This window comes from Phragmites australis, chromosome 16, assembly GCF_958298935.1.
Source record: "Phragmites australis chromosome 16, lpPhrAust1.1, whole genome shotgun sequence".
Lineage (NCBI taxonomy): Eukaryota > Viridiplantae > Streptophyta > Magnoliopsida > Poales > Poaceae > Phragmites > Phragmites australis.
In genome coordinates, this window is record NC_084936.1 from 9,386,497 (window position 1) to 9,411,659 (window position 25,163).

Below are 25,163 nucleotides of genomic sequence, written 5' to 3' on the forward strand. Positions count from 1 at the left end.
GGTTGGACTCGCGGGCACAGCAGCCTCATCCACACCCAACTGGAACCCTCGCGGTTGGCGTCACGCAACCGCCGTCTCCTCGCCGGCACGCTCCGCCGCCCCTACCCTCGCCGGCTCGACCACCGCCTGCACGCACAGAAAGAACAAAAACGGAGAAGAAAAGGATCGGCATACCGCAAAGCCCTTCACTCGCAGCCCCCCGCCCGTCCCCCCGCTCGCCCGCGCGCCGCTTCTCCCCCACTTCGCCAAATCCTCGGCCTCCGCCTCCTCTTCGGATCCATGGCGTCCCTGCCAAGCAACCGGAATCGCTCCGCGCGTTCTTGATCTCAGCCCTTCCTCAATTTCTCTCCCGCGGTATCTCAGTTCGTCACCAACAAAAGATGGTAGGCGGCGGCAACGAGTTCCGGTTCTTCCTTTCCTGCGACATCAGCCTCCCGCTCGCCTTCCGCGTCCTCCACGCAGGTACCTTCCCCCATTCATTTGCGATTCGACCCTGATGCGCGCTCTATCCTACCACCCACGTCAAAAAAAAAAAACCATCTTTCCCCCCACCTTTTTCACTCTCGAATTCGCCCCAACTGGGACTAATCAAATCGATCCCGTACTTTTACTCTATAGATTTGTAAACGCTATCATGGTTGCATTTAACTGCTTTGCCTTGTGATTACACTGCACCCATCAATTTTTAGTTTTTATTCAATTTACATTCAATCATCCATACTTCTTGATCTTAAAAAAGAACATCCATAGTCTTGATCGAAAAAAAAACCCATCCATACTTCTGCCTCTCTGCATTCCGTCACACAGGAGAAACAAGCGCCGCTTTTACTTCTGTGTTCTACTGCTGATCAAAAAAAGAAATCTTTCTGCGTCGCTAGTATGCATCGTGATTAAATGTAGTAATTCTTTCTTGTCCCTTGTTTTTCTTTCATGTATGTTTTATAATTCCGTTATGTTGCTTGTTTTCAGAACATATCTTGCTGACCGAGAAAAAAGCCCCGGAGCTCTTTGTTGAGTGCAAGCTATACATTGATGGAATACCATTTGGGTTGCCCGTAAAGACAAGGCACGCTTAATTATGTATTATCAACAAAAAAACTGCACTCAGTGCCACTTCAAAATGTTTTTTATTCTGTTTCTTGGGATTTAATGCACATTTTCCCTCATACTAGGTTGGAACCTTCAGGACCAACGTACTGTTGGAATGAGCTGATAACACTAAGTACCAAATACAGGGACCTAACTTCCCTCACACAGCTTGCATTTACGGTATATTTCTTGGACTCTACACCACTGCTGTTAATTTCTGTACTACTTAAAAAATGTGTAGAGCATCTTGATTCCGCTCCCATTCCTGTTTAGCTCCCCGATTCCCGTTCCGCTCCCACCCGTCCCCGCCGCGTAATTTCTATTCCCAGTCACGACGCCGCATCATCACTCCCCCACCCCCCTCTCACCCTCCTCCTCCGCTCCAATCACTCGCTCAACCGCATCCTTTGTTCGTCTTTGCTCCCCGCTCCCCTTCCTTCGTTCGTTCTGCTCTTAGATCCAGCCTCCCCTTCTTTCCATCACCAGGTAGCCCCGTAGGGTCGTGCAAGAGCTCATCTAACCCCTCCTTAACTAAAGCCTGACCGGAGCTCACCAATGCGCCTTCCTCTTCCCCATGGCTGGTCGCCTCTGTCGGAGCTCAACCCCCTCTGTCGACCTGCCAATCTGGCCACCCTTTGTAACAACCCAAATTCTTAAAACCAAGAGGATTAAAAAAACTTTTTTCAAAGAAAATAAAAGAGTTTTGCAAAAATTAAATAAAATCCTAAGTGTGTATGTGTGCTTTATACATATACACATATATGTGAGTATGTGTGCTCTATGTATAAATACATGTATACATTAAGGGCTATTTTTTTTCCTGTAATAGAATATCCATATATAAATATGTGTATTGGTTGATTATTTGTTTGATTGATTTTGTTAGCTAATATATTATATAAATGTGTGGTATATACACTATAAATGTGTGGTATATACATGTGTATCTACAAGAGGAAATAGAAAAGGGAAAAGGCAAAGCTTGTCTGAGTTAAAGGCCAAAGCCCATCTCTCTTCTAGCCTGCCCAGCCTTCCCCTCTCTTCTCTCTCCTCCCCTCCGCTTGGCCCAGCCCGAGCCGCTGCCGTTCATCTCTCTTCCGCATGGGCCAGCTCAAGCCAGCCGTTGCACCCGCCTCTCTCTCGGCCACGCTCGCGCATGCCTCGGTCCAAAGGTGCCTCCCGCCTCTCTGCTTTGCCATCACGTCGTTGACGTCTGGGTCCTGCTTGTCATGCCCTTCTCCCACCTCACGTCGGAGTTCGCCACCAACACGAGGCTAAGCCGACCGTGCGAATCTATGCCAAACCCGTATGAGAGACCATCTAGAAGCTCTTCGATTCGAATCCTTGTAAACCCTGCAACCTTTTGCCAGTCCTATCTCTAAGCATGTACGTTTAAGCGAGAGATCAAGTTCGGATTTGAGCTGTGGCCGCCCTTTCCAAATCCAAGTAGAGATAGAGATAGGGGAGCCCCGCCTATATATATATCCACCCTTACACCCTCCCTAGAGCATACCGCACCTGTTGCCCAACAAATCGGCAAGTTTTCGCTCTCGGGAAGACCTCTCCGATGAGATCCACAAGTCGTCGCCGCCCTTAGCTGCCGCCAGCCCTCCATAGCCATCACCAACGACGACGTGCACCATAGCCAAGTCCGCGATGAGCTCCTAGTGCTGTTCCGCCGCTCATCGTTGACCGTGGTTCGCCGAAGCACCTGTTTCGATGAGGTTCTAAGAGCCTTTATCACCCCTCTTGCCGCCAGCCTGTCCTGCCGCCTCCCAAAGCCAACCGACACCCTAGGTGAGTTCGCCTCTCTCCTGTGATGTTTGTCCGCCGCTGGCGAGTTGGAGCTCAAGTCCGATGAGATTCCGGCCATGCGCCGTCGTACCGAGCCCCTCCGCCGTTGTCTCTTCCCTATCGCTGGCGTCATCTATTCTCAACTGTTGGATCCAATCTAAACGGTCTAGATTAAAAGATTCCATACCCCTTCGCCAACCAATAGCAAAGTGTCACGTGGCTCGCATAATCCCGGTCAGCTCCTCAGCCATGTCATCATGCTACCTCAGTTTGCCACGTCAACCGTTTTGCTGATGTGTTATGCCATGGCAGTTTAGAATGCCACGTGTTTTTCTTTTTAATTGTTTTAATTGTATGATGATGTCGTAGTTAATGTATATACGCAATAATTAGGTTTCTAGTGGAAAAATAATTCTAAAAAATAGTAATAAATAGGAAATTAATTTCTAATATTGTTTAATAATGTTTTATAGGTTTAATTAATTGTGTTTAATAGTTGTATAATTCTATATATAATGTTTACTTAGTTGAATAATTCCAACAAATATATTCTCCAATAAAAACAATTCCAGAAATAGGATAAAATCTGAAATAGATTATTAATGTTTAATAATGTTTTTGTGGTGTTGTTTAATTATGATTAATGCTTTTATATAGCTTAATAATTAAAGTAAATGCTAATAAATTCTAGAAAAATCCTAGAAAATACCAAAAAATCATAGATGACTTTTTAAAATACTAGAAAATTCCTAACAACATAATTTCATCTTTTGTTAATGTTAGTCCTGTTTTGATCTTTAGAAAATCGTAACATGTCAATCATAGCTCCGTTTTGACTCGTTCTTTCATCGGATTGTTCGAAAAAGCGTGATTCTTGTATGTGATGATGTTTGTTATATGATATTTGATTACTTTTGGATCTTGGTGTTTATGTGTTGTCTTTTCACTTATTTTCGTGAGTAGACACCAACGTTCTGAAGGAGCTACGAGGACTTCAAGATCGAGACTTGGAAGACCCAACTGAGTCGAGTGAAGGCAAGTTGTATTCTTGATCATATTTATCCTAGTTTTACAAATATTTTGTTTTACAAATATGCATGCCAATAATATGTTGGGAATCCTAAGTGTTAGGTTTTACCCTAGTTTTTCCTTATCATCTTTGTCGCCATAGTATGGTTTTGGGTTATGGAAGGGTAGATGATGCTTAACCTTGCTTTGGGATGGTAATCATAGTAATTGTTCCACGAACTTGATAATGGTCCTATGCAACAATAATAAAATATAATGAAATAATTTTTGTAGTAACATGGTATAGAGATTTGAGTAGGTGGTATGATGAGATGTATGGTTAGGAAAGTGGTAGTCTTGCTCAAATCTAAGGACCGGTTCATGGAGTGACTTTTCTGTGTTTATAGTACAACCACAAGACTAGTATAGGACGGATCTAGCCAAGTAATTTGTTTACTCTCAGCATAGTGTAGATCAGGCAGAAGAATGGACGATGTCTTGTTATCCGAAAGGCTTAAGAGGGGGCTTCAGTTGTTGAGGTGGAATTACGCGGCAGTGAAACCTTAGCGGGTAGACATGTGCTGAGAGGGACATTGTAAAGACTTTGTAGTGATCTCCTGGCCACACACCTTAGGTAGTGTGCAGTGTGTCTGATCAGCACGAGCAACATGGAGACTTAGTCACCTGCTTGCGCGTAATGAAATCACGACTTGTGGGTAATGTACAACCTCTGCAAAATTAAAACTGAATATTCAACTGTGCTCACGGTCATGAGCGACATAGAAAATCTATCATGATTATAACCTGATGATTTAGTTAGTGTGGTCAATTGTGGTGGTGGGAACCATAGTTGAGGTATGCGTCAGTCATGATGGTGGGAATCGTGATTGAGGTGGTTGGTTAGTAGTTCAAGTTTGGCGGTGAGAGCCATGGTTGAGGTGTTTGTTGTTCAACCTTGGTTGAGGTGGTCAGTTAGTTACGTTAGGATGGATGGAATCTTGAGGTGGTTTGCTATTCACTTAATTATTATCGTTTTTCAAATTATTTTACTTAAATGTTGTTTTATGCAAAAGAGCTATTTAACCTTATCCTTGTTAAAGCCTTCCTATGCATACTATTCATCCACAACTTGCTGAGTACGATATGTACTCACACTTGCTATAATCAAACACTCAGTTGGGAAATAGTTGAAAGACTTCAAGAAGGTGAAAGCTAGGGAGGTGTTCTACATCGATTTATCCTGTGGAGTTATCGGTGAAGACAAAGACTACGCTTAGGATTCGCAGTAGAGTTTTATTTGGTTCTTCGACCTTTGGAGGTCTTTTATAAGATGATTTGTCGATTACGGAATGAGTATTGTAATGATTATCATCAATGAAGTCATTGTGTGTTGATATTGATTCCTGAACTCAGCACATAGATGCGATTGGTTTGTTTCTTGAACCGGATGCGACACCCTCCGACCGAGCCGACCCCACCACAACATCCCCCTCACCGAGGTGAAGCTCCCCGGCCCCTTCCCCCTCCCTCTCTCCCTCTGTATTGCGCCGCTGCCATCGTGCCCGACTTGCCGCTACCATGGGCTCACCGCCGAATTAACTTCGACCAGTGCATGCTGCCGCCGACCCCCAAAACGGGTTCTCTGTCTCACACTGGACCTCCTTGTACCACCTGTTGGCTGGACCTCGTCGCTGTTTGCTGCCGGTGAGTGGTCAAAGTCCGGTCAACGCCGAATCCCCTCTCCCCATGCGCTCAGCTCTGGGAAGAAGAAAGAAAGAAACGGCGGTTTGGGCTTAGGGAAAAAGAAAGAGGAGACCGAGTGGGCCGACCTAGGAAGAAAATGAAGAGGAAGAGAGGAAGGCGGCCTGGGCCTTTGCCCAGCCCAGTTGAGAGAAAAAAAGAAAGAGGGGCGCTTGGGCTTGGCCCATTAGAACAGAAGAAGCTTTTTTTTTTCTTTTGTACTTATGTGTGTGTGTATATATATATGCTAAATATATGCAAGTACATACGAATGTACAATGTACATACCTAAGACAAAATGCAGACGAACAGACTGCACTCTAGTTCTTATCTCTACTACTTAAAAAAAGCTATATTGATTCCTAAAGCCTTCACGCGGTTTGCCCTCCCCTCCCGTGCCCTCCCGTGTGGGTCCCACGGCCTCCCGCGTGCTCTGCTTTGAGTCCCGTGCTCTTCCGCAGCTTCACGCGCCCTCCCGCGTGGGTCCCGCGCGGTCCCGCATCTGACGTGCAAAGCACGTGCATCATACTAGTTTGAAACAAAAATATTTTTTAGCACACATGTGGAGGGGGTTTGTGTGAGTATGAATATGCAACAAACTGAACATAGTTGTTTAATTTAATAAAAGTGTATTGATCTATGGGTCATACTCAACATGCTTTGCAGTTTCTTGTTTGATTGGTAGAAAATGTCGGCTTCTGATTTCAGTGGAGGCATTGTTTTCTTTCCAAGTCCATTTTGAATAAAGCAAATAGGAAGATGTGAGTTGTTGTCTATTTCATTGGACATCACCATGAATTATGAATAAAGCATTTAAAGATCTGGTGATACCTTGACAGTTGTGAGGGCACACTCCATTTAAGGAAGTAACTTTGTTATGCACAATGAATGTATGGTATATCATGTGTTAATAAGATCCTTGTTGTACATCATGGTTGTGTAGTTCTCACCTGTATGCCTTCCCTTGCGTTTTAACTGCCTATGTTTTCTATCTCTGATGTAGGTGTGGGATGTCTCATCTGGTGAGGACGCTGAGATTGTTGGTGTAGCCACTATATTTCTTTTCAACAGCAAAAGGCAGCTTAAAACAGGAAGGCAGAAGCTGCGGCTATGGCCCAAAAAGGAGGCAGATGGAAGAGTCCTCACCACAACCCCTGGCAAGGTAACATAGAACTTTGCTTTTGTAGCTCTCTTCTCAACCAATCTCTGCACGTGTTGTTTACTTCTATTACCCCAAGGTGAACTTACCTTTTTTTTTTCTATTTAACTTTTAGGTTCCTAAGAATGATAGGGGCGAGATAGAGCGTTTGGAGAGGCTTGTTAACAAGTACGAGAGAGGGCAGATGCAGCATGTAGATTGGCTGGATCGTCTTGCCTTCAGTGCTATGGAGAAAGCTAAGGAGAAAGAGTGTGAGAGGAAGGCAAATTTGTATCCTAGCCTGGTTATTGAATTGTGCAGTTTCGAACACAGAGTTGTCTTCCAGGTTAACATTACTCACTATTGACTGTGCATGTGCTTTTTTCATTTCCTTTTTTTATGGAATTTCCAATTTATACATCAATGTGATGGTACAGAGCTGTTTTTTTCTTTAACTGACCATGCACCTAATTGACTATTTTATCTTTTAAAATTGATCTGCTTATGTTTTTGTGCACAGGGAGATCCGCAATTAGAATAGTCTCATGCTACTTTTCTTAGTTGAAGGCTGAATTCACCTTTTGAAATTATTGAATCATGTAATATTAATTTGAGCATGACTTCTTGTGCTTGCATGTTATAGCAAGTTTAATCTGTTCATCTTTGGGACAAAAGTGTCAGTCTTTTTTATGCATGCAGGAATCTGGAACAAATTTTTATGCACCGGCCCCTGTATCGTTATCAAACGAGCTAGTTACTGTATGGGACCCTGAACTTGGACGAACCAATCCATCTGAGCACAAGCAGTTAAAGCTTTCCAGGAGCTTGACTCGTGGAATAGTTGATAAAGATCTAAAACCAAGCTCAAATGAGCGAAAGTAAGTGCAAGTTGTATTTTTTTTATAGGACGCGACTAAATTCTGACCATGCATGCTATAGTAGTTTAGCATGCACACCCATATTTAGCATAATTTGGTCTGAACGCTGCTAATCTGTCCATTTTTGGGATATTTAACATCTATTTTTGGTCTGAGCTCCAAACACATTGTCTATAGATCCGACTTTAATATGCGGCAAAACCAAACAAAAAAAGGGAAAATCCATATGTTCTTTCCCTATTCAACTAGCTAGATAAGCATTTTTGTTAAAAGTTGTAAGCAAACCAGAATGAATTCAGAAGCAAGTTGGAAGAAATGTGCAAGCAAATTGGCATGAACTCAGAGATCATAAAAAGCAAATAAAAAATGATTTGTTTCGGTTAAAACAACAGAGCTTATGTTTAAGATTGAAAAAAGCCAAAATCAACGCAAGATTTGCACTTAGATAGTTGATTATGAGAAGCACAATTAGGATGGCTGCAAACAAAGTGAAAAAGCAATTTGATGTATTTCATTTGGCAAATTTGTAGCTGTGTATGGGCAATTTGGTAGAACTATAACAAACTTAAAAAAAAAAATTGATTTATTTTCTTGGCAAATCTGAAGCAATATATAAGCAAATCGATACAAAATGCAAAAAGCAAATCGGTGACGAACCGTCGTTTCTATCAGCCAGATCTGTGGCCGTTCCTTGGTGTGCATCTAGATGAAGCATCACATTGGTAACAAGAGGAATCACGAATACAAGCACAACACAATACATGTTGGGGTCCTCGACGGTGACGGCGGTCTCCTGCGCGAATGTATCCTGGAAGACTAGGTCCTCCTTCTCGGCCTCACTGACGGACGCTGCCCCGCCGTCCTCCTCAGCCACGCCAGAGGACACTGCCCCGCTGCCCCCACGACATACGACGGAGGCGGAGGGGCAGCTTCCACCCTGGAGCAGGTCGGAGTATGTGATGCCCTTGGCAGGGCAGCATCGGGGGCGGAGGGCTGGGCGGGGAGCGGCAGATGAAGGGGAGGCAGAAGCGGGAGAGAGGAGGGGGTGGTGGCGTTGGAGGACAGCGTGGGCTTGGAGAAGCGGAGTAGGCGGAGGCATTAGGCCCCCGGCAGCGTCCATGGGAGGAGCGGGGGATGGAGTTAGGGCTCAAAGGCGGCGGTGGATTTGGAGAATGGGAAGGTTGCGGTCAGGGCACTGTTCTCTCGCGAAGAAGAAGAGAAGCGTGGACGGACGATTGCGATCAGACACGGTGTGTGAGCGGAACGACAAGAATGCACGCTCGAAATTTAGTCTTTACCTTTTTTATTACCTCTTTTCCCCTATCAACTTATGATCTTTTCCGAGGAATCTTTAACTTTTGGTTTCATGCTGTCATGAACTTATGAGGCAACCACATTCGCATGCCAGCTGAATGTAATTAGAAGATGCAGGAAGCAAAATTATGCCGTTTATTCTAACAGTAATGTACAGTTGTTGGTTTTCTAGCTGATTAATTTTGTCCTTACTGTGTAGGTTACTACAAACAATTATCAAGTTTCCTCCTACACGCACTTTAGAGGTGGATGAGAAGCAATTGGTGTGGAAATTTCGTTTCTCTTTGATGTCTGAGAAGAAAGCTCTTACAAAATTCGTCCGCTCAGTGGATTGGAGTGATAACCAAGTTAGTAAAAAAAATTCTATATTTGCAAGTGCTGGTTTTGTTTTGTACTGTCATATTTGGTACGGCCAGACTAAGTAGTGTACTGCAATTTGCTTATCTGATGTCACGATTTTCATCATGTCAAATTCCTTCAAACACTGGAAGGAATCGAGTGTGTTCATTTTTGGAGCCATGAGCACTGCACGATCTGATTCCTAAATGCGATAATGCCATGCAGGAATCTAAGCAAGCTGTTGAGTTGATTGGAAAGTGGGAAACAATCGATGTGGCTGATGCCCTAGAGCTTCTCTCACTGGATTTTGAAAGTGACGAAGTACGCTATCTGCCACCTTTATTTTGTTCATGCTTCTGGCTTTCTTATGTTTACTTCTTTGTAGATTAGTGTTAGATTATGGAGAACTGTACGTTCTTCACCCTTTCTTCAGTTAAGTGAATTAATCCTGAATCCCATGCAACTCTTGTTCTGCAATTTTCATGGCAATTTGCTGTCAACAAGTAGAAAGATTTACATTCTTTTGGCAAATTTGTTTATTCAGTTTTTGCTCGTCGGTTGCCTATTGTCTCATCTATAATGTTCTTGCTCCTAATGGAAATAATGTCTGCTCCTGCTCCTCTTTAAATCATATTTATCGTGCTAGTGTATTCTAAAAACTGGCATTGTGAGGGAAAAATGTGCGATTTCCGATTTGTGGATTTTTTCTAGTCCATCAGTTAGGAATGCCAGGTGGATGGCAGTAGTCCCTCTACAGGGTTCACCAGGTGTCCCAGCAAGAGGCAGTGGTAGGTGGCAAAGCTGCAGCTGGATGCAGTGAAAAGAGGTGGGTTGTCATCTTGGTTAGAGGTGGCATTGGGGCTGCATGCATCTGCTGGTTGTTTATCTGACGCACTATCTGAAAGGATAATGATGTCGCTTAGAGAGGGGGTGAATAAGCGTTTTTATAAAAATTCGCCCCCTTTTACTGTTGGTCTAAACTTGTAGCAGAAAATAAACTAACAGTTTTTTATAAGTGAAAATCCTAAATATGCTAAGCTCAACTAGTGCACAATCATCCTAAATAAGTGTAGAAGTTACAATCTTAGGGTGATAAAAATTATTCAATTCTAATAAAAGATATGCAAGAAAACTCTAAACCCTGAAAACACTGTTCATCGGAGACTCCGGGTTGACCCGGATACTCCGGGTTCAGAGTTGGTTGTACAGTATCCGGAGTTTCCAGGTTAAATCTGGAACCTCCGAGTTCAACAGAGAATGAACTTGAAATTAAAATTAAACAACGTCTAAAGAGTTCTAGCTCAAACCAAGTGAAGTCGTGTGTTTCAAGTGATGATTCAAAGTAGATCCATGAAGAACCTACAATCAAATGCACACGAATAAGTAGATCGAGCAAAATGCATAAATATTAAGTAAGAACACAAGAACATTAAAACAAGAGAGCAGACACGTTATTTGTTTCCTGAAGTTCGGACACCACCTCTAGAGGTTCCTACTTCTCCGTTGAGAGGCTCGGTCACACTTGAGCTGGGTTTCTCTCAATCTTTTTCCTCTCTATGCCCGATCACACTTGAGCTTGACTTCCACTATTGATTTCTTCCCTTATGAAGGCGAAATCAAAACCTTTACAAACTTCTCGCGGCACACCACAACCTTGGGTGCTCGCTGGTGACGCCTAGCCTCCTAGGAGCTCAAAGCTCTAAGAGTAACAAACACGACGATGAACTTCTTGTCGATGAACTTGAGTGCTCAAGAATGGATTTTAACTCACTTGCACTCAATCTTTCAATCTCTCAGATCACATACTAGATTGGAGTGAGGAGTTCTTTTGGCTCTAGAATGTTTTTCTTTCATGCCCAAGCAACAACAACAAAGAATGGGGGTGAGAGGGTATGTATCCAACCCCCAAAACTAGCTGTTACACAGCTTTTTGTACTGTCTCGGAGTCTCTGGGTTGGTACTAGAACGTGTAACCAAGAGCCCTGACCGGAGTACAACTTGGAGGGTTCAGAACATGGAGTCTCTGGGTCAACTCGAAGTATCCAAGTGAAACACTTAGGTCCTAACAGACCATTCGGCTCGGAAGCTCATCCGGAGACTCCAGACAACCTGGAGTATCCGAGTTCAGTACAGCTGGCCCTTTGAAAAACGACGTTACTTTTGATCCCAAAGTCCAATTTCAACGATCTTAGACTCTATGGAAAGCTTATTCAGATGGCTACACAACCCAACTGAATTCATGACCTTAAACACAATGGATCATACTAGGAACACTCCGAAACTAAATTCGGACACTTTCATACTTTCCGCACTGGGCTCCTTAAGCTAACTCTCACTTTGGGTTGATTAGAAAACTTTTGAGCACTGAGACATGACAAATAGCCCACGTTGCATCCCTCTTAATAGTGTGACATATCTATACTCAATTTCAAAGATAAAACACATTTGAATCAAATTGAGCCTTTGAATACCTTCAAGTACCGTTTCTTTCCTTCAAATTTAGAGGGTTCCCTTCAAACTTAGAGGGTTTCTAACAAACAAGTACTTTTTGAATCACTGTTTCTTTCCTTCAATCACATTGAGCCCGGGCTCCTTAAGCTAACTCTCACGTTTGAATCACATTGAGCCTTTGTTTGTTAGAAACTAAGCTTGATGTAATCTCGCCGTTCCTAGCTAACAAGATGTGCGGATCCGCCTTCACTGCCTACTCCTTCTTGCCAGCTTCAGACACTAGAGGGGGCATCTTTGTGACTTGTCGTCAGCTGTTGTCCATGACCGTAGTTCAAGTGCAAAGCTTCTCGGCCAGCGTCAAGATTTCGCTGCCAGACGACCCTCCATTCCTGTTGATGGCCGTGTATGGTCCTACCGACGAGGCTCTAAAGGCTTGCTTCCTTGCCAAGCTCGCTGACATCCAGGGTTCTCTGTCGGGACCCTGGCTGCTCATCGAAGACTTCAACATGATTGCTGGTGCCTCCGACAAAAACAATGGTAATATCAACAGACGATCTATTGCGAGGTTCCGAAGATTCATCAACGAGCAAGAGTTAAAAGACCTACATCTCTTTGGTCGCCGCTGCATGTGGTCGAACAAACGATCAACCCCAACCCTTGTGCGCCTGGACAGGGCGTTGGTCTCTTCGGATTGGGAGGCAGCGTTCTCGGATTGCTTCTTGCAAGCGTTGTCGACCGATTGCTCCGACCATTGTCCTCTCTTGCTCTCTACCTCCCTGCGCACACCCGGTCATCGTCGGTTTTAGTTTGAGGCGTTCTGGATCAAATTGCCTGGGTTCCTTGACGCGGTTAATCGCGGTTGAGTTCTGAGCCCGCCGAGTGCCATAAACCACCCCTTCTACGCCTTGAGATCCTTCTCAGGCGCGTAGCTAAAGAGCTGCAGCGCTGTAGTAGCAAAAGCGTCGGTAATATCAAGGATCAACTACTTGTCGCTTGGGAGGTGGTGGCTCGTCTTGACGCCGCTCAGGACGACAGGTTGCTCACACCGGCTGAGGCGGATTTACGCAAGCATCTCAAGTTCATCTGCCTTGGTCTCGCGTCTCTTGAGCGCTCGATTACCCGATGCCGCTCCAGAGCGGCGTGGTTGCGAGATGGTGACGTGGACACGCGGCTGTTGCACTCCTATGCATTGCTCGTGCCAAGAAAAAGTTAATCACGTCCATTTCTACTGAGGCTGGACCTCCCACCTCCCACCCCGAGATGGAGACAGAGTTGTTTCACCACTTTCGCTCCGTTTTTGGGGTTGCTCCTCCCAGACAACACTCAAGTGATCTCACCGCGATTGGCATCTTGCCTCAGGATTTGAGGTTGCTGGATACTCCATTTTGTGAGGATGAGATTTGGGAGGCCATCAAGCGCCTGTCCAACAATAAGGCGCCTAGTCCGGACGGCTATACAGCGGAGTTCTATTGTGCGACATGGCCAATCATCAATTCAGATGTCTCCCTGGCCATTTGTGCCTTCGGCTTAGGCGACAGGAGGGGTCTCGCTCAATTGAACAACGCGCTGATCACATTGATTCCTAAGAAGGAGCTGGTCTGTTCGGCGTCGGATTACCGCCCAATTAGTCTAATACGTAGTGTAGGCAAGCTCATCTCCAAAACCCTCGCGCTGCGGCTGGCTACCCGTTTGGACGCCATGATATCTAGCAATCAAAGTGCCTTTATAGCTGGCAGATCAATCCATGACAATTACAAACTTGTTCAAACCACTGCGTGCCTACTGAAGAGGTCCAAGCAATCAAAGATTTTGCTAAAATTAGATATTGCTAAGGCCTTTGACTCGGTCGGTTGGGCTTTCCTCCTTGAGGTTCTTCGGACATGGGGTTTCGGTCCACAGTGGTGTAGTTGGATTGAAGGCATCCTGGGATCCTCTTCTACTAGAAGAATCCTTCTCAACTCCATACCTGGCCCCAGACTTTGCCATGCCAGAGGTTTGCGCCAAGGCGACTCCCTCTCGCCCTTTCTGTTTGTGCTCATGATGGACGTCCTCGCTCGCCTCCTTCTCAAGGCGGGCGCCGAGGGCGTTGTCGACGCGATGGGACACAACTCCATCCAGCACCGTTGCTCGCTCTACACGGATGACACAGTGCTCTTCCTGTCACCTACTCCGGAGGACATTCATGCACATCTCGCAATCCTTCGCTTCTTTGGGGAGGCTACTGGGCTCAAAACCAACATTGATAAGTGCACGTCCGTGCACATCAACTGCATAGAGGAGATGATCGACCTCAACCGTGAAAGCCTTCCATGTCAATTGTCTCCCTTTCCCATTCGGTACTTGGGGGTGCCACTCTCCGTCGGAAGACTGCGCAAGAGCCACATTCAGCCTCTAATTGACTCGGTGGCGGTGAAGTTCCCGGCCTGGTAAGCAAAGCTAATCTCTAGACCGGGCTACGCCACCTTGGTGCGATCGGTCCTATCTGCCACGCCGCTGCACACCTTCATTGCTGTCTCTGCCCCGCCTTGGTTGCTCAAAGGAAAGGGTTCCTTTGGGCGGGTGAGAGAAATGTGTCTGGTGGCCGATGTGCATTTGCCTCATCCAAAGTATGCTGGCCGTTAGAGTTTGGGGGGCTCGGTATCCAGGACCTAAGGCTGGCCGATTTGGCGCTGGGCGTCCGGTGGCTATGGTGGCAAAGGTGCAATCCGGACAGACCTTGGGTGGCTCTTCCTTTACAGCATGAACGTGGGGTGCTGGCCATCTTCTCTGCTTCTACTGCCTATGAGGTAGGGGACGGAAAGTCCACATATTTCTGGAACGATGCATGGCTCGACGGCCGATCCATCCGCTCTATTGCCCCTGACTTGTTCGCTTGCGTCACCCGGGTTGCTACTAAGAGCAGAACTATCTCGGAGGCCATGTATGATCGTAGGTGGATCAGAGATCTTATCAGACCCCTTTCCTTGCCGGCGATCATACAGTATCTGCAGCTCTGGGACCGCCTTGCTTCCCTCCATCTGAGCACAGGGGCAGACCGAATCACATGGAAATGGAATTCCTCAGGTCTGTACTCGGCTAGCTCCGCTTATAATTTGATGTTCCAGGGTTGCACCCGTTTTGGTGGAGCTAAATTGATTTGGAAGGCTTGGGCACCAAGGAAAATTAAGTTCTATGCATGGTTGGGAATCCTTGGTAGACTCTGGACTGCGTCTCGAAGACGTCGGCATGGCCTGCAGTCCGATGATTCTTGCTCCCTTCGTTCACAACTTCCAGAGACCACCGACCACATGCTCTTACACTGCTTGTTGGCAAGGGAGGCTTGGTGCCAAGTTCTGGGAGTTCCTTCCCCCCATGCGGAGATCACCTTACTTGATTGGTGGATTGATCTCTGAGCTAGCGTCGCCAAAGAACTCCGCAAGGGGTTGGATTTGCTCATTCTTCTGATTGTATGGAGAATTTGGTTATCGTGGAATGTTGTTTTCAACAATCGACGCACTTCCTTCGACTCGTTGGTGCGCCTCATCTGGGAGGAGATCAATAGATGGTGCGATGCGGGAGCTGTGCAGCTCTCCTAATTAGGGACCGCCTTCGTAGTGGGTGGTCTGTAACCTAGCCGGCGATAGCTCGTCGAGTAGCGCCTTCTTTCCTAGCTATTCTATTTTTGGTGATTACAGCTTGCTGATGTTCTCGAACCGATCGGTTGTTGTGTATGTTTCTGTATCCTTTGAACTCTTTGCTTCCTTCTTAATACAAAGATGCACATTTCTCCTGCGTATTCGAAAAAAAAAACTTAGGGTTGCCAACTTTTATATCATCGTCACTCAATCTCTTCTTGATTCTTCATGTGATTGATGTGAATCACCGGTAGCTTCACATAACCTCGCATGGTATAGGCGCAAAGCTTTCACTCGCTCTTCACCACCGCCTTGGTCCTTCGGCGCTAGGCCATTTGCTTGCCCTTCACCACCGGATGGTCCATCACAACCGAGTCTTGCCCTTCATCGTATTGCCATAGAAAATCACTTTGTATTCGACATCTTCAATAAATTCACTTTATCATATATGGAGTCTAATCTTGTTCTTCACTCTTGGTATATAGAATATCTCAACTCAACTCATACCTTCTTATGGATCTTAACCTCAACTCACTCTCAAACACAAAGAACATGAGTTAGTCTATAAAACCTAATTGACAACTTTTATACCTTAAGTTACTTGTGGATAACAAGTAACTTATTATCCTTCATTCATATTGTCAATCTTATTGAGCTTCTCCATCTCATGAGCATCATCTAGCATCACTAAAAGCTCATTCATCTTGATGCACTTTCAATTTTTTCATTTGCCTAGAGCTCATGCATATCTCTATGTATCACTTATGGAACAATTTACTAACAATTCTCAATAATGTTGTTAGTCAATAGGTATTGTCATTAATTACCAAAACCACATATAAGAGCTAGATGTACTTTCACTATCACCATTTACATTCACCTTATTGACTTATTGTTATGTTTACTTAATACCCTAAATGTTGTTTCAGTAAAGAGTTGTCAACTAGGGCACTCTAGTACGTTGTAGATTCTTATCCAAGACCTGCATCGTCTGCAAAAGATGATCTTTTTTCCCTTTCTTTATTTCTTCTGGTGTGCTTCCCTGTTTTTCTTTCTTCTTTTTTTCAAAAAATCATGCACTAGTAATGGCAGCATTTTCTTCCTGAGTGAAATGTTTAGTTAAGGTTATAAATGATTATCTTATTCTATCATTTCCTAAAAAATAATTCAGTAATTAGATTATGACTCTGGTTGCATGCTTTATCATCTCATGCCCTTTTAAACCTTTTCTTCTATAAGGTAATTATTGTTTTTGTGCAAAGGTCCGTGGTTATGCTGTCAACGTGCTTGAAAGGGCTGATGATGAAGAACTACAGTGCTATTTACTCCAGTTAGTGCAAGCTCTTCGATTTGAAAGATCAGACAAGTCCCGTCTGGCACTCTTTCTTGTAAATCGCGGTACGTTAAATTCCTATTTAAATATTTGATCACAAACCCATCTGCTGCATTGTTTTCCATGAAATGTGATGACATAGAAGATTACTTATGTCTTGAAAGGAATTTTTTTTGGCAATTTGTTCATGTGTGTATATATCGACCCAACTGCCTTGACTGTACTTTTGAATGATCTTGGCATCCAGTGCAACCTGAAACACTTAGGGCCTTTTTGTTTAGTTACCCTACTGTGCCACGGCTAACATTGGCAACGTGTGGCATGCCACACTTTTTGTGGCGAAGAAATCATTCGCCATACCTTAGGCAGATTCTGACAAAAAAAAATGAGTGTATGACAGGTGGGACACATGACTAAGGAAGTGTGGCGCGCCGCATCTGTGGTAAGCAACCCACTGTCTGCCGCAAAAGTCAAACTCGCCTTATCTAAGTGTGGCAATGAACCAAACAGACCCTTAATATTACTATTGATTATTGATGATGCAAGATTAAGTCCTACCATAATTTTTTTAGGTGTGCCCAGTCATCACAAAGCTTACATGACATGCAGAAGTTTTGCCCCTAGCAGACCTTCTGTCAACTTACGTTCTTTATCTCCTCACGAAACTGTTTCTGTATAAAACTAACAGCAGTGTTGTGATCTTTTTTCCATTTCAGCTTTGTCAAACATTGAAATTGCTAGCTTCCTTCGCTGGTATATACTAGTTGAGCTTCATGGTCCTGCATATGCAAGGCGATATTACAGTATATATGACATGCTTGAAAATAGTATGATGAAAGTATGCTTTTCTTCCTTTCGAACACTTCTCTTGGTTCTATCATTCCCAGTCTGTAAACATGCATTATTTATGTGTATTGTTGTTTTGTTCTTAATAGTTGGTTGGTAGAGAGGATGGGGAGGAAGATGGGTTTCGGCTGTGGCAGAGTTTAACTCGGCAGACAGACCTCACTGCTCAATTATGTTCTATTATGAAGGATGTGAGAAATGTACGTGGTAGTGCACAAAAGAAAATTGATAAATTAAGGCAGTTGTTATCAGGAGTTTTCAGTGAGCTTACAAACTTTGATGAGGTAAAACTTTACTGTCTATTAATGCTAAAAAAATATGATCACAGATTAACTTGGCTTTGTAATTTAACTGACATGTTCTTTTGAACTCATTCCAGCCAATTCGTTCACCGTTAGCACCAACTGTTCTTCTTACAGGGGTTGTGCCTCAAGAATCATCTATATTTAAAAGTGCCTTAAATCCTTTGCGCCTTACATTTAAGACAGCAAATGGGGGAACATACAATATAATGTACAAAAAGGGAGATGACCTCCGGCAAGATCAGTTGGTAAACGAATCAATTCTGCTTTACATTTATTGGGAAATGTTTTACTTTTGTTCTAGTCTGTATACAATAGCACCTTCTTTATGTAAGGTAGTGCTGCTCGACATTCTGAGCTAGTTATTAGTATCTGAAATGACCGAAACTTGACTTGCAGCAGCCAGTGGTATTTATCAGTTCCTTACCCACTTTACTTTAACAGAGCAAAACATTGTGAACTGTATACCATCGAACATGTTAGAGGCATTCACTTACAACTTGCATGGGTGGGAGTGAATCATGGCTAATTGTTTCTGTGTGATTTATAGGTCATTCAAACAGTTTCTTTGATGGACCGGTTGCTCAAATTAGAAAATCTGGACTTGCAGCTTACTCCATACCGAGTTCTTGCAACTGGACAAGATGAAGGGATGTTTGAATTTATTCCTTCCAGTTCTCTCGCACAGGTAACACGATACAGAAGATAATGAAAGAAGCTACTATTGAGTTGCCAAATGTCAATTTATCCTTTCCATTGCAATGAAGCTTCCTACAAATTCTAGCTTCATTTCATGAGTAGCTTTACTTCTACAAACTCCTTGAAGATATCTATGTTGATTGAAGTATTGTGTGTTCCCAGATTCTATCAGAACATCGCAGTATTACAAGTTACCTACAGAAGTTCCATCCTGATGAGGATGGTCCTTTTGGTATAACAGCCCAATGCTTGGAAACTTTCATAAAAAGTTGCGCTGGTTACTCTGTCATTACATATATATTAGGGGTTGGAGACAGGTTCGTATTCTTCTTAGTGCCTTCTGGTTCTAAGTTCCTCTGTGATGGTAGCCTTGTATGTTTAGAACAGTATGTCCAGAGGCCGTGTTTTGAGCTCTCTGTACTCTACATAAACCAGTTATTTGTTACATTCTTCAAGCTTCAACCGTCATTCATATATTGCTGTGTCAAAGATTTTTCATTATACTTCTGAGAACTCTGAACTTGTTCACTTCATTTTGTCTCTTTTACGATGATTGGCCTGGCACAAAAATAACTGTGTTTTGAATTATTTTAGCAAGGATTATGTAGCTCAATGGGGGTTTCATTACTCTTGGTCACTGTTCAAAATAATAATTGAAGTATGTTAGTGCTCATCCTCATCATGCTTTAATGGAACTTTGTTCATGGTCAGGACATATCCTATAGCAATGTCCATTAAGAGTGAGGATCTGGCTGCTTGTACAGTTTTTTTATATCCTCTTCCTCTTGATGTATGAAGTTACCCATGTTGACCGTGGACTACTCCTTTCAGTCACAAATACTTGATGTTTTGGAAAATGTTCTGTTCAAACTTTTGAAACTTTGACTATAAATAGCTTTCAAAATATTTAGCTTATAAACATAAAAATCATATATAGATTTGTCATCACAAATACTTTCATAATATCATAAATTTATTGGATTGTAAGTATATATATTCTAATAAAAAATAGTCGTTAAAGTTACAGTCTGTTGACCATGTCATAGTCAAAAAACATCAAGTATTTGTGATTGGAGGGAGTATGAATTTACCAGGAATAACAAATTTTATTTTTCTGTTCTCTAGGCATCTTGATAATCTTCTTCTAACAGATGATGGGCGCCTTTTCCATGTTGACTTTGCTTTTATTCTTGGTCGAGATCCGAAGCCATTTCCACCACCAATGAAACTTTGTAAAGAAATGGTTGAGGCCATGGGTGGCGCAGAAAGGTAATTAGTTGAACTATTTCGTCAGCATTTGCACTTCCACTTATTCGCTTGGTGAACTCATGCACATCATAATTTGTGTTTCTGTTTCAGCCAATACTACACGAGATTCAAGTCTTATTGTTGCGAAGCATACAACATTTTAAGAAAGTCCAGTAGCCTCATATTGAATCTCTTCAAGTTGATGGAAAGATCAGGCATTCCAGATATCTCCTCTGACGAAAGTGGAGGTCTCAAGGTAAATTGGTTGTTATGAGCCGTGCATCTTGTCAATTTTCCATTCTATAAAGAGCAGGCTAAGTGACATGTTTTCTCTCTTTTTCCTGGGGTGCATCGATCAGCTTCAGGAGAAATTCCGTCTGGATCTGGATGATGAGGATGCTATACATTTCTTCCAGGATCTTATCAACGAGAGTGTCAGCGCTCTGTTTCCTCAAATGGTTGAGACCATCCATAGATGGGCTCAATATTGGCGATAAGCTGATGGTGCAGAACAGGAGGGAAAATCTGTACATGGTGAGTTAGGAAATATTTCCCTGATAGTCATTGAACTTTTTCACCAGAGAGTACAGCACGCTCTTGCAAAGGGTGCTAATATATATTTTTTGGTTGGTTTTGGTGTTCATTGCAGCTGACTATTATTAGCTAATAACAATGATTGTAGATTGTAAATCTTAAACCATGGTAATTGGTGAGAGCGAACACTGATGAGAGCCTGTCATTTGGGGTTCAAGCCGTGGCACGCGTTGCTGTCAGTGCAGAAGGGTTAGAGAACAGGAGCGGTAATCATTCCCTGTGCATGTGTTCACCGGGAGTTTCATGCTCGTCACCCGTGATGGGTAGTTCTTTGCCCATTACTGTACCCGTGGGCATTCCTCAAATGTATCATGTATATATAAACTTTGAAGCAGGGACTAAAATTTCACCGAAATTTTGGCAAAATTTCGCGAATTTTGGTGGTGAACAAAATGTTTTTTCCGGAATTTTCTTTCACTGGCATGTGAGACCCACGGAGCAGAGGGCGAAAAATGACCGACATTTCGGCAAAATTTCGTGAATTTTGGTCTCTTCGCCGATGAACGAAAAAAATTGTAAAACGACATTGAAATCCCTCTGCTTTGAAGTGCAAGTTTGTGAATATTGAATGATCTTATGTAGTTGTGGGTTATGAGAAGACTTGTAAGGTTGAAGTCCACCTCATAGGCTTGGTAAATGGTAAGGTTGAAATTTGAAAACTAGGAATGACACGCAGTCCTGTGGTGGACGCCGTCCTGCTCACGGAATGATGAGGCCGCACTCTCCCTCGTGCGGGGCTTGCAGGTGTGAGGACGGCGGCCTCCGGGGCTTCGCCGCCGCCAGGCAGGTTTGCGTTGCATCCTCTTGGCCTGGGTTCTTCAACTTATCGACGCGTGCCTGTATCTTACTTTGTAGTGCCAGTTCGTGCGATTAGCAACAATGACTTGCTTCATCTGGTGCGTTCCTATGTGAATCAGAGCATTTTCATGCCATTAAGCTGATTTATTGAGCGATTCCTCAAAAAGAGAAAAAGTGGATGAGCTTAAGCTAAATGGGATTGCTACTAAAATCGCTCGAATGTGATTAAGCTAATGGCATTTTTATGTCTCTTTTTTTACTAAAATCTGTACTAGGTACCTCAAAGACTTTATAAACTGGATGAGCTTAAGCTAAATGGGGTTGATACTTCTGCTTTTCTATCTCCCGTGGACCTGAATTTGGGATCCATCGACATAAATCTCCAAATTGCTGCAGTTTTTGGAGGGCTTTCTATATCAGCTGCATTGGAGCTTTCTCAACTCCAAATCCTGTTTCTCGTATTAGGTCTACTGTCTCTGTGGTCTGTGGATTTTGCAACCTCTTTCTGCTTTGAGGTCATGTTGTTACAGTTGTTAACAAATCCTTATTAATTTGTTTGAAGATTTGTTTTTATCATCTGGCATCCTTATTCAACCACTTTCTGCATTACTATTTTTACTTAATCAAGTTATGTTCTCCTCTGGCATCCTTGTTATTGATTTCTTCAGGGAATGTTCAATTTCCCTATCATTGTGATAAGATACAACTCTGCATTACAATTTCAATTGTCTTCACTAAAGAAACAATTCCAATTGTCCAGCTATGTGCTTCTTTGGTTCAATTATGCACATTTGAACATCTGAGATGCTTAGCTTGTTCATTCTTGGAGCTAATTGTATTTTTAGTTCAGACATTGATTCATCTATTTCTGCGTGTCCTTGTAACAATATTCTGCTTATCTATTGTTTTAGTTATAGAATATTAATAAAATATAAGTGAGTAGAATTTAGAAGCGAGATTTAGAGAGTTGATTGTAGCACGTAGAGAAATAAAGAGATAATCTTTTTAAGTTCCATGTATAGAGATATAGGGAGTTGGCTGAAGTTGCTCTAACATGCTTGGAAGCAGGGCAGCACACTTGGGTTGATAGCAGCTCTGCTCACTGATCTTCCCTCTCGACACTTGGCAAATACATGAATATCCAAAGTATTTTTTTATTACTACAAAAGGAAAAGTCCGGTCAGAATATTTGTATAATGAGATCTTTTGCGTTTGTAAAGATAATCAAATGACAGGTATGAACAGACATTTTAGTTGTAGGATATTCTTTATGGAATAATATTTAAGGGGAGCAAGTCATATTAAGTAGTTTGCGGCCACAATACGAGGCAGTAAGAATGCTCGAAGTGTTACCACCAAGACCTAACACAAATCAAATTTCTAGCTAATGTTCATACGAAATTTGTCTTATTCACGCAAGCAGTACTTGAATTCTCACATTCTTGTTCACCAGAGTTTTCTAATCTTTGGACTAAAATCGTCTACTCTTTAAAGGGTGGCAAGCCCCATTCGCTAGGTTTGAAGTCCAACAGTGAACGGAGAACTTGATCTGCTCCTTTGTGATATGAAACATCTAGCCTCGGATCTGGGACCATCACCACAGACCTGCAAAATAAGAAAGAGTTTGTAATCAAAAGGTGCAAAAGTCTGCCAAAAAAAAACGTACCTATAAACGCAACTTACATTCCAGCATTTTTTGCTGCTGCTACACCCGACGGTGCATCTTCAAAAACCAAGCATTTACTGGGTTCTACATTGCCCTGAAAAAAAATGCAATGTAATTGCATCAGGTGAGAAGATACTCGCTTCACACAACATCCCATTGCAATCACATGAGTTGCCATATGGTAAAATCAAATACCTCAAACCTCCTCATAGCAGCAAGGAAAATATCAGGAGATGGCTTGCCAGCCTTCACCTCTGGATCATCCCCCATGACAACATGATGCATCAGGGTAAACATTTCCTGGTGGTTCTGCGTCTTCAGTGCAAAATGACGTTTGTGGGATCTGTAGGCCACAGCAAAGAACAGATCATTCATATGATTCTAATTCAGAAAAAGACAATGAGCATTGGGGAAAGGGTAGTGTACAAAACCAAGGCCACAACCCAAATAAATGATAACATGTAAAGAAACTTACCCTGTTGCAACAGCCATTGGAACTCCATTGGCATGGAGATGATGGATCAAACGTAGTACCCCTGAAAGAAATAGAATTCATTTATCTAGTATCATAACAAGACCATGTATACACATATCGAATTCGGCATGTACACTCAGGACACTGTTACAACTTGAAGAAATAACCGAAGGCAACCACAAGACAATTCTAGTTAAAAAAATTTGATCAGTGATGTAAAAATATTGATTTTTCTTCTTCAATATATCCCAGTAGTCAGTTGGACATACCTAAAAAACACCAGTTGTTACATGAGGTTATGTCAACATGAACAAATGTAAAGTCAAAACTGTGTCTGGGACACTACAAATGTGGCAATTGCTAAGGCACACCCTGAATACAATTTTCCTTTAGGTCCACTCCAACTCATGAAGGTATTACACTACAAATGCAGCACAGCGCTTTCAGTAAAGAAGGTATTATACTACATGAATAGCGCATGGTTACAGATGCCATATGACATCAAGTTATCTGAGTGCAAAGTGGTCAATTGTGCATGGCACCACCTCATTAAATCACATAACGAAAAGTGACGTTAAGACGTCCACAGAAAATGGCTTGAACATATATTCTAGGTACTGATAATGCTTAATAATTAATATGCCTCCAGCTAAAGTTTCAGTTCCTAGCTTTGGTTTAATAACGGTACATTAAACAAGTAATCTAAGACTGCATCTTGCTAAAAAAAAGACAACGTTCAGCCAGAAGTTATCAAATGTCAAAAGCAACCTATGAAATTACAACTGGATACATCAACTTTGGCAGCTCAAGGTCATTCCTTTTATTCATCTTTTCCCTAGCAATTTGCCGGACCAAATAAATCATCAACACGGAGCACTCTTACAGTCATGCCGAATTGCTAACGCGGAATTGTAGACATGTTGTTTGTCCCAGCAACAAACAAAGAAGTTTGAGAGATGTTCATCTTGGCCTTACCTGGCAGTTTAGTGCAGGATGGGAAGAGCTCCTGGAGCATGCTCTCGCGCTCCTCGAGGAACTGCTCGGGGGTGAGCAGGCCGGCGAGGCCGCACTCGTCGACGAAGATGCGCGCCGACTCGGCTGCCTTCTTGCCCATCATCTTGGCCTTGAGCGACCAGTCGAACACCTTGCCGTACCTCGCCAGGATCTTTTCCTGCACCTCCGTGTAGAATCCCTCCGTGTCTGCAACCGCATCAGAAGAGACAGAATCAGCACAACCCCCATGGAATCGAGAGCCAAGAAACCCATCCGGAACCCAAGAAACAGGGGGGCAGGAGGAGGACGGGGAAAAGAGAAAAGATACCGAGGAGGAGGCCGTCCATGTCGAAGATGACGTGCGAGATGGCGGCCCTGGGCGCCGCGGCCGTCCCCTCGTCGGCGCCAGCTGATGCCATTGGCGCGTCCTGGTGAGCGACAGAGATCTGGTGGTTGTTCGTGGGAATCTCGAGTGCTTGCTGATTGGCGTGCGTGCGCGTCTCCAGACTACTCCCTAGCATTTAACCTTTTGCTATTGTATATCAATTGGAGTAGAATAAGTGATAATAAATTTGCTACTCTAACCTACATTTGATGACTCAAATAACCCTATTTATCAATAAAAAATCGAATTGATATACAATAAAAATAACAAATAGTTAAACAATCTCTCGGACTCCAGCCGATGGCGCTGCCTCAGGAGGCTCCCTATAGAGCGGTCGACCGATTGCTGCAAGCAAATCGGTCAGCCCATGAGCCCACCCACAACAGTAGCTCGTGGACTGGATTGGGAGGTGCAAGAGCGAGGCCCTGAAAAGCGAGCTGACAGGAGTCCAGCGCAACT

General features: G+C 43.3%; 2 protein-coding genes across 4 annotated transcripts; one reads left to right on the plus strand and one right to left on the minus strand.

Annotated features, from left to right (window-relative positions):
• On the plus strand, positions 1-21,690 carry LOC133895481 (phosphatidylinositol 3-kinase, root isoform-like). Of its 3 annotated transcripts, none has more exons than XM_062335819.1 (18): positions 1-462; positions 970-1,066; positions 1,173-1,269; positions 6,635-6,793; positions 6,906-7,115; positions 7,469-7,647; positions 9,161-9,308; positions 9,526-9,621; positions 16,628-16,763; positions 17,415-17,536; positions 17,634-17,828; positions 17,924-18,094; positions 18,397-18,534; positions 18,708-18,862; positions 19,671-19,814; positions 19,905-20,049; positions 20,153-20,327; positions 20,443-21,690. In XM_062335819.1, the coding sequence occupies exons 1-17, from the start codon at positions 381-383 to the stop codon at positions 20,288-20,290; spliced, it is 2,412 nt and encodes an 803-aa protein (XP_062191803.1). In that variant the 5' UTR covers positions 1-380; the 3' UTR covers positions 20,291-20,327; positions 20,443-21,690. The 3 variants fall into 3 exon arrangements, with proteins under 3 accessions (XP_062191803.1, XP_062191804.1, XP_062191805.1); XM_062335820.1 differs by having other exon boundaries at positions 20,476-21,690; XM_062335821.1 differs by lacking the exons at positions 19,905-20,049; positions 20,153-20,327; positions 20,443-21,690 and having other exon boundaries at positions 19,697-19,814.
• A 743-nt stretch (positions 21,691-22,433) lies between these two features.
• On the minus strand, positions 22,434-24,883 carry LOC133896455 ((DL)-glycerol-3-phosphatase 2-like). Its single transcript, XM_062337064.1, has 6 exons — positions 24,648-24,883; positions 24,302-24,526; positions 23,327-23,387; positions 23,047-23,194; positions 22,869-22,945; positions 22,434-22,790 (listed from the first exon to the last, which is right to left on the minus strand). The coding sequence occupies exons 1-6, from the start codon at positions 24,838-24,840 to the stop codon at positions 22,667-22,669; spliced, it is 828 nt and encodes a 275-aa protein (XP_062193048.1). The 5' UTR covers positions 24,841-24,883; the 3' UTR covers positions 22,434-22,666.
• Positions 24,884-25,163: the final 280 nt, after the last annotated feature.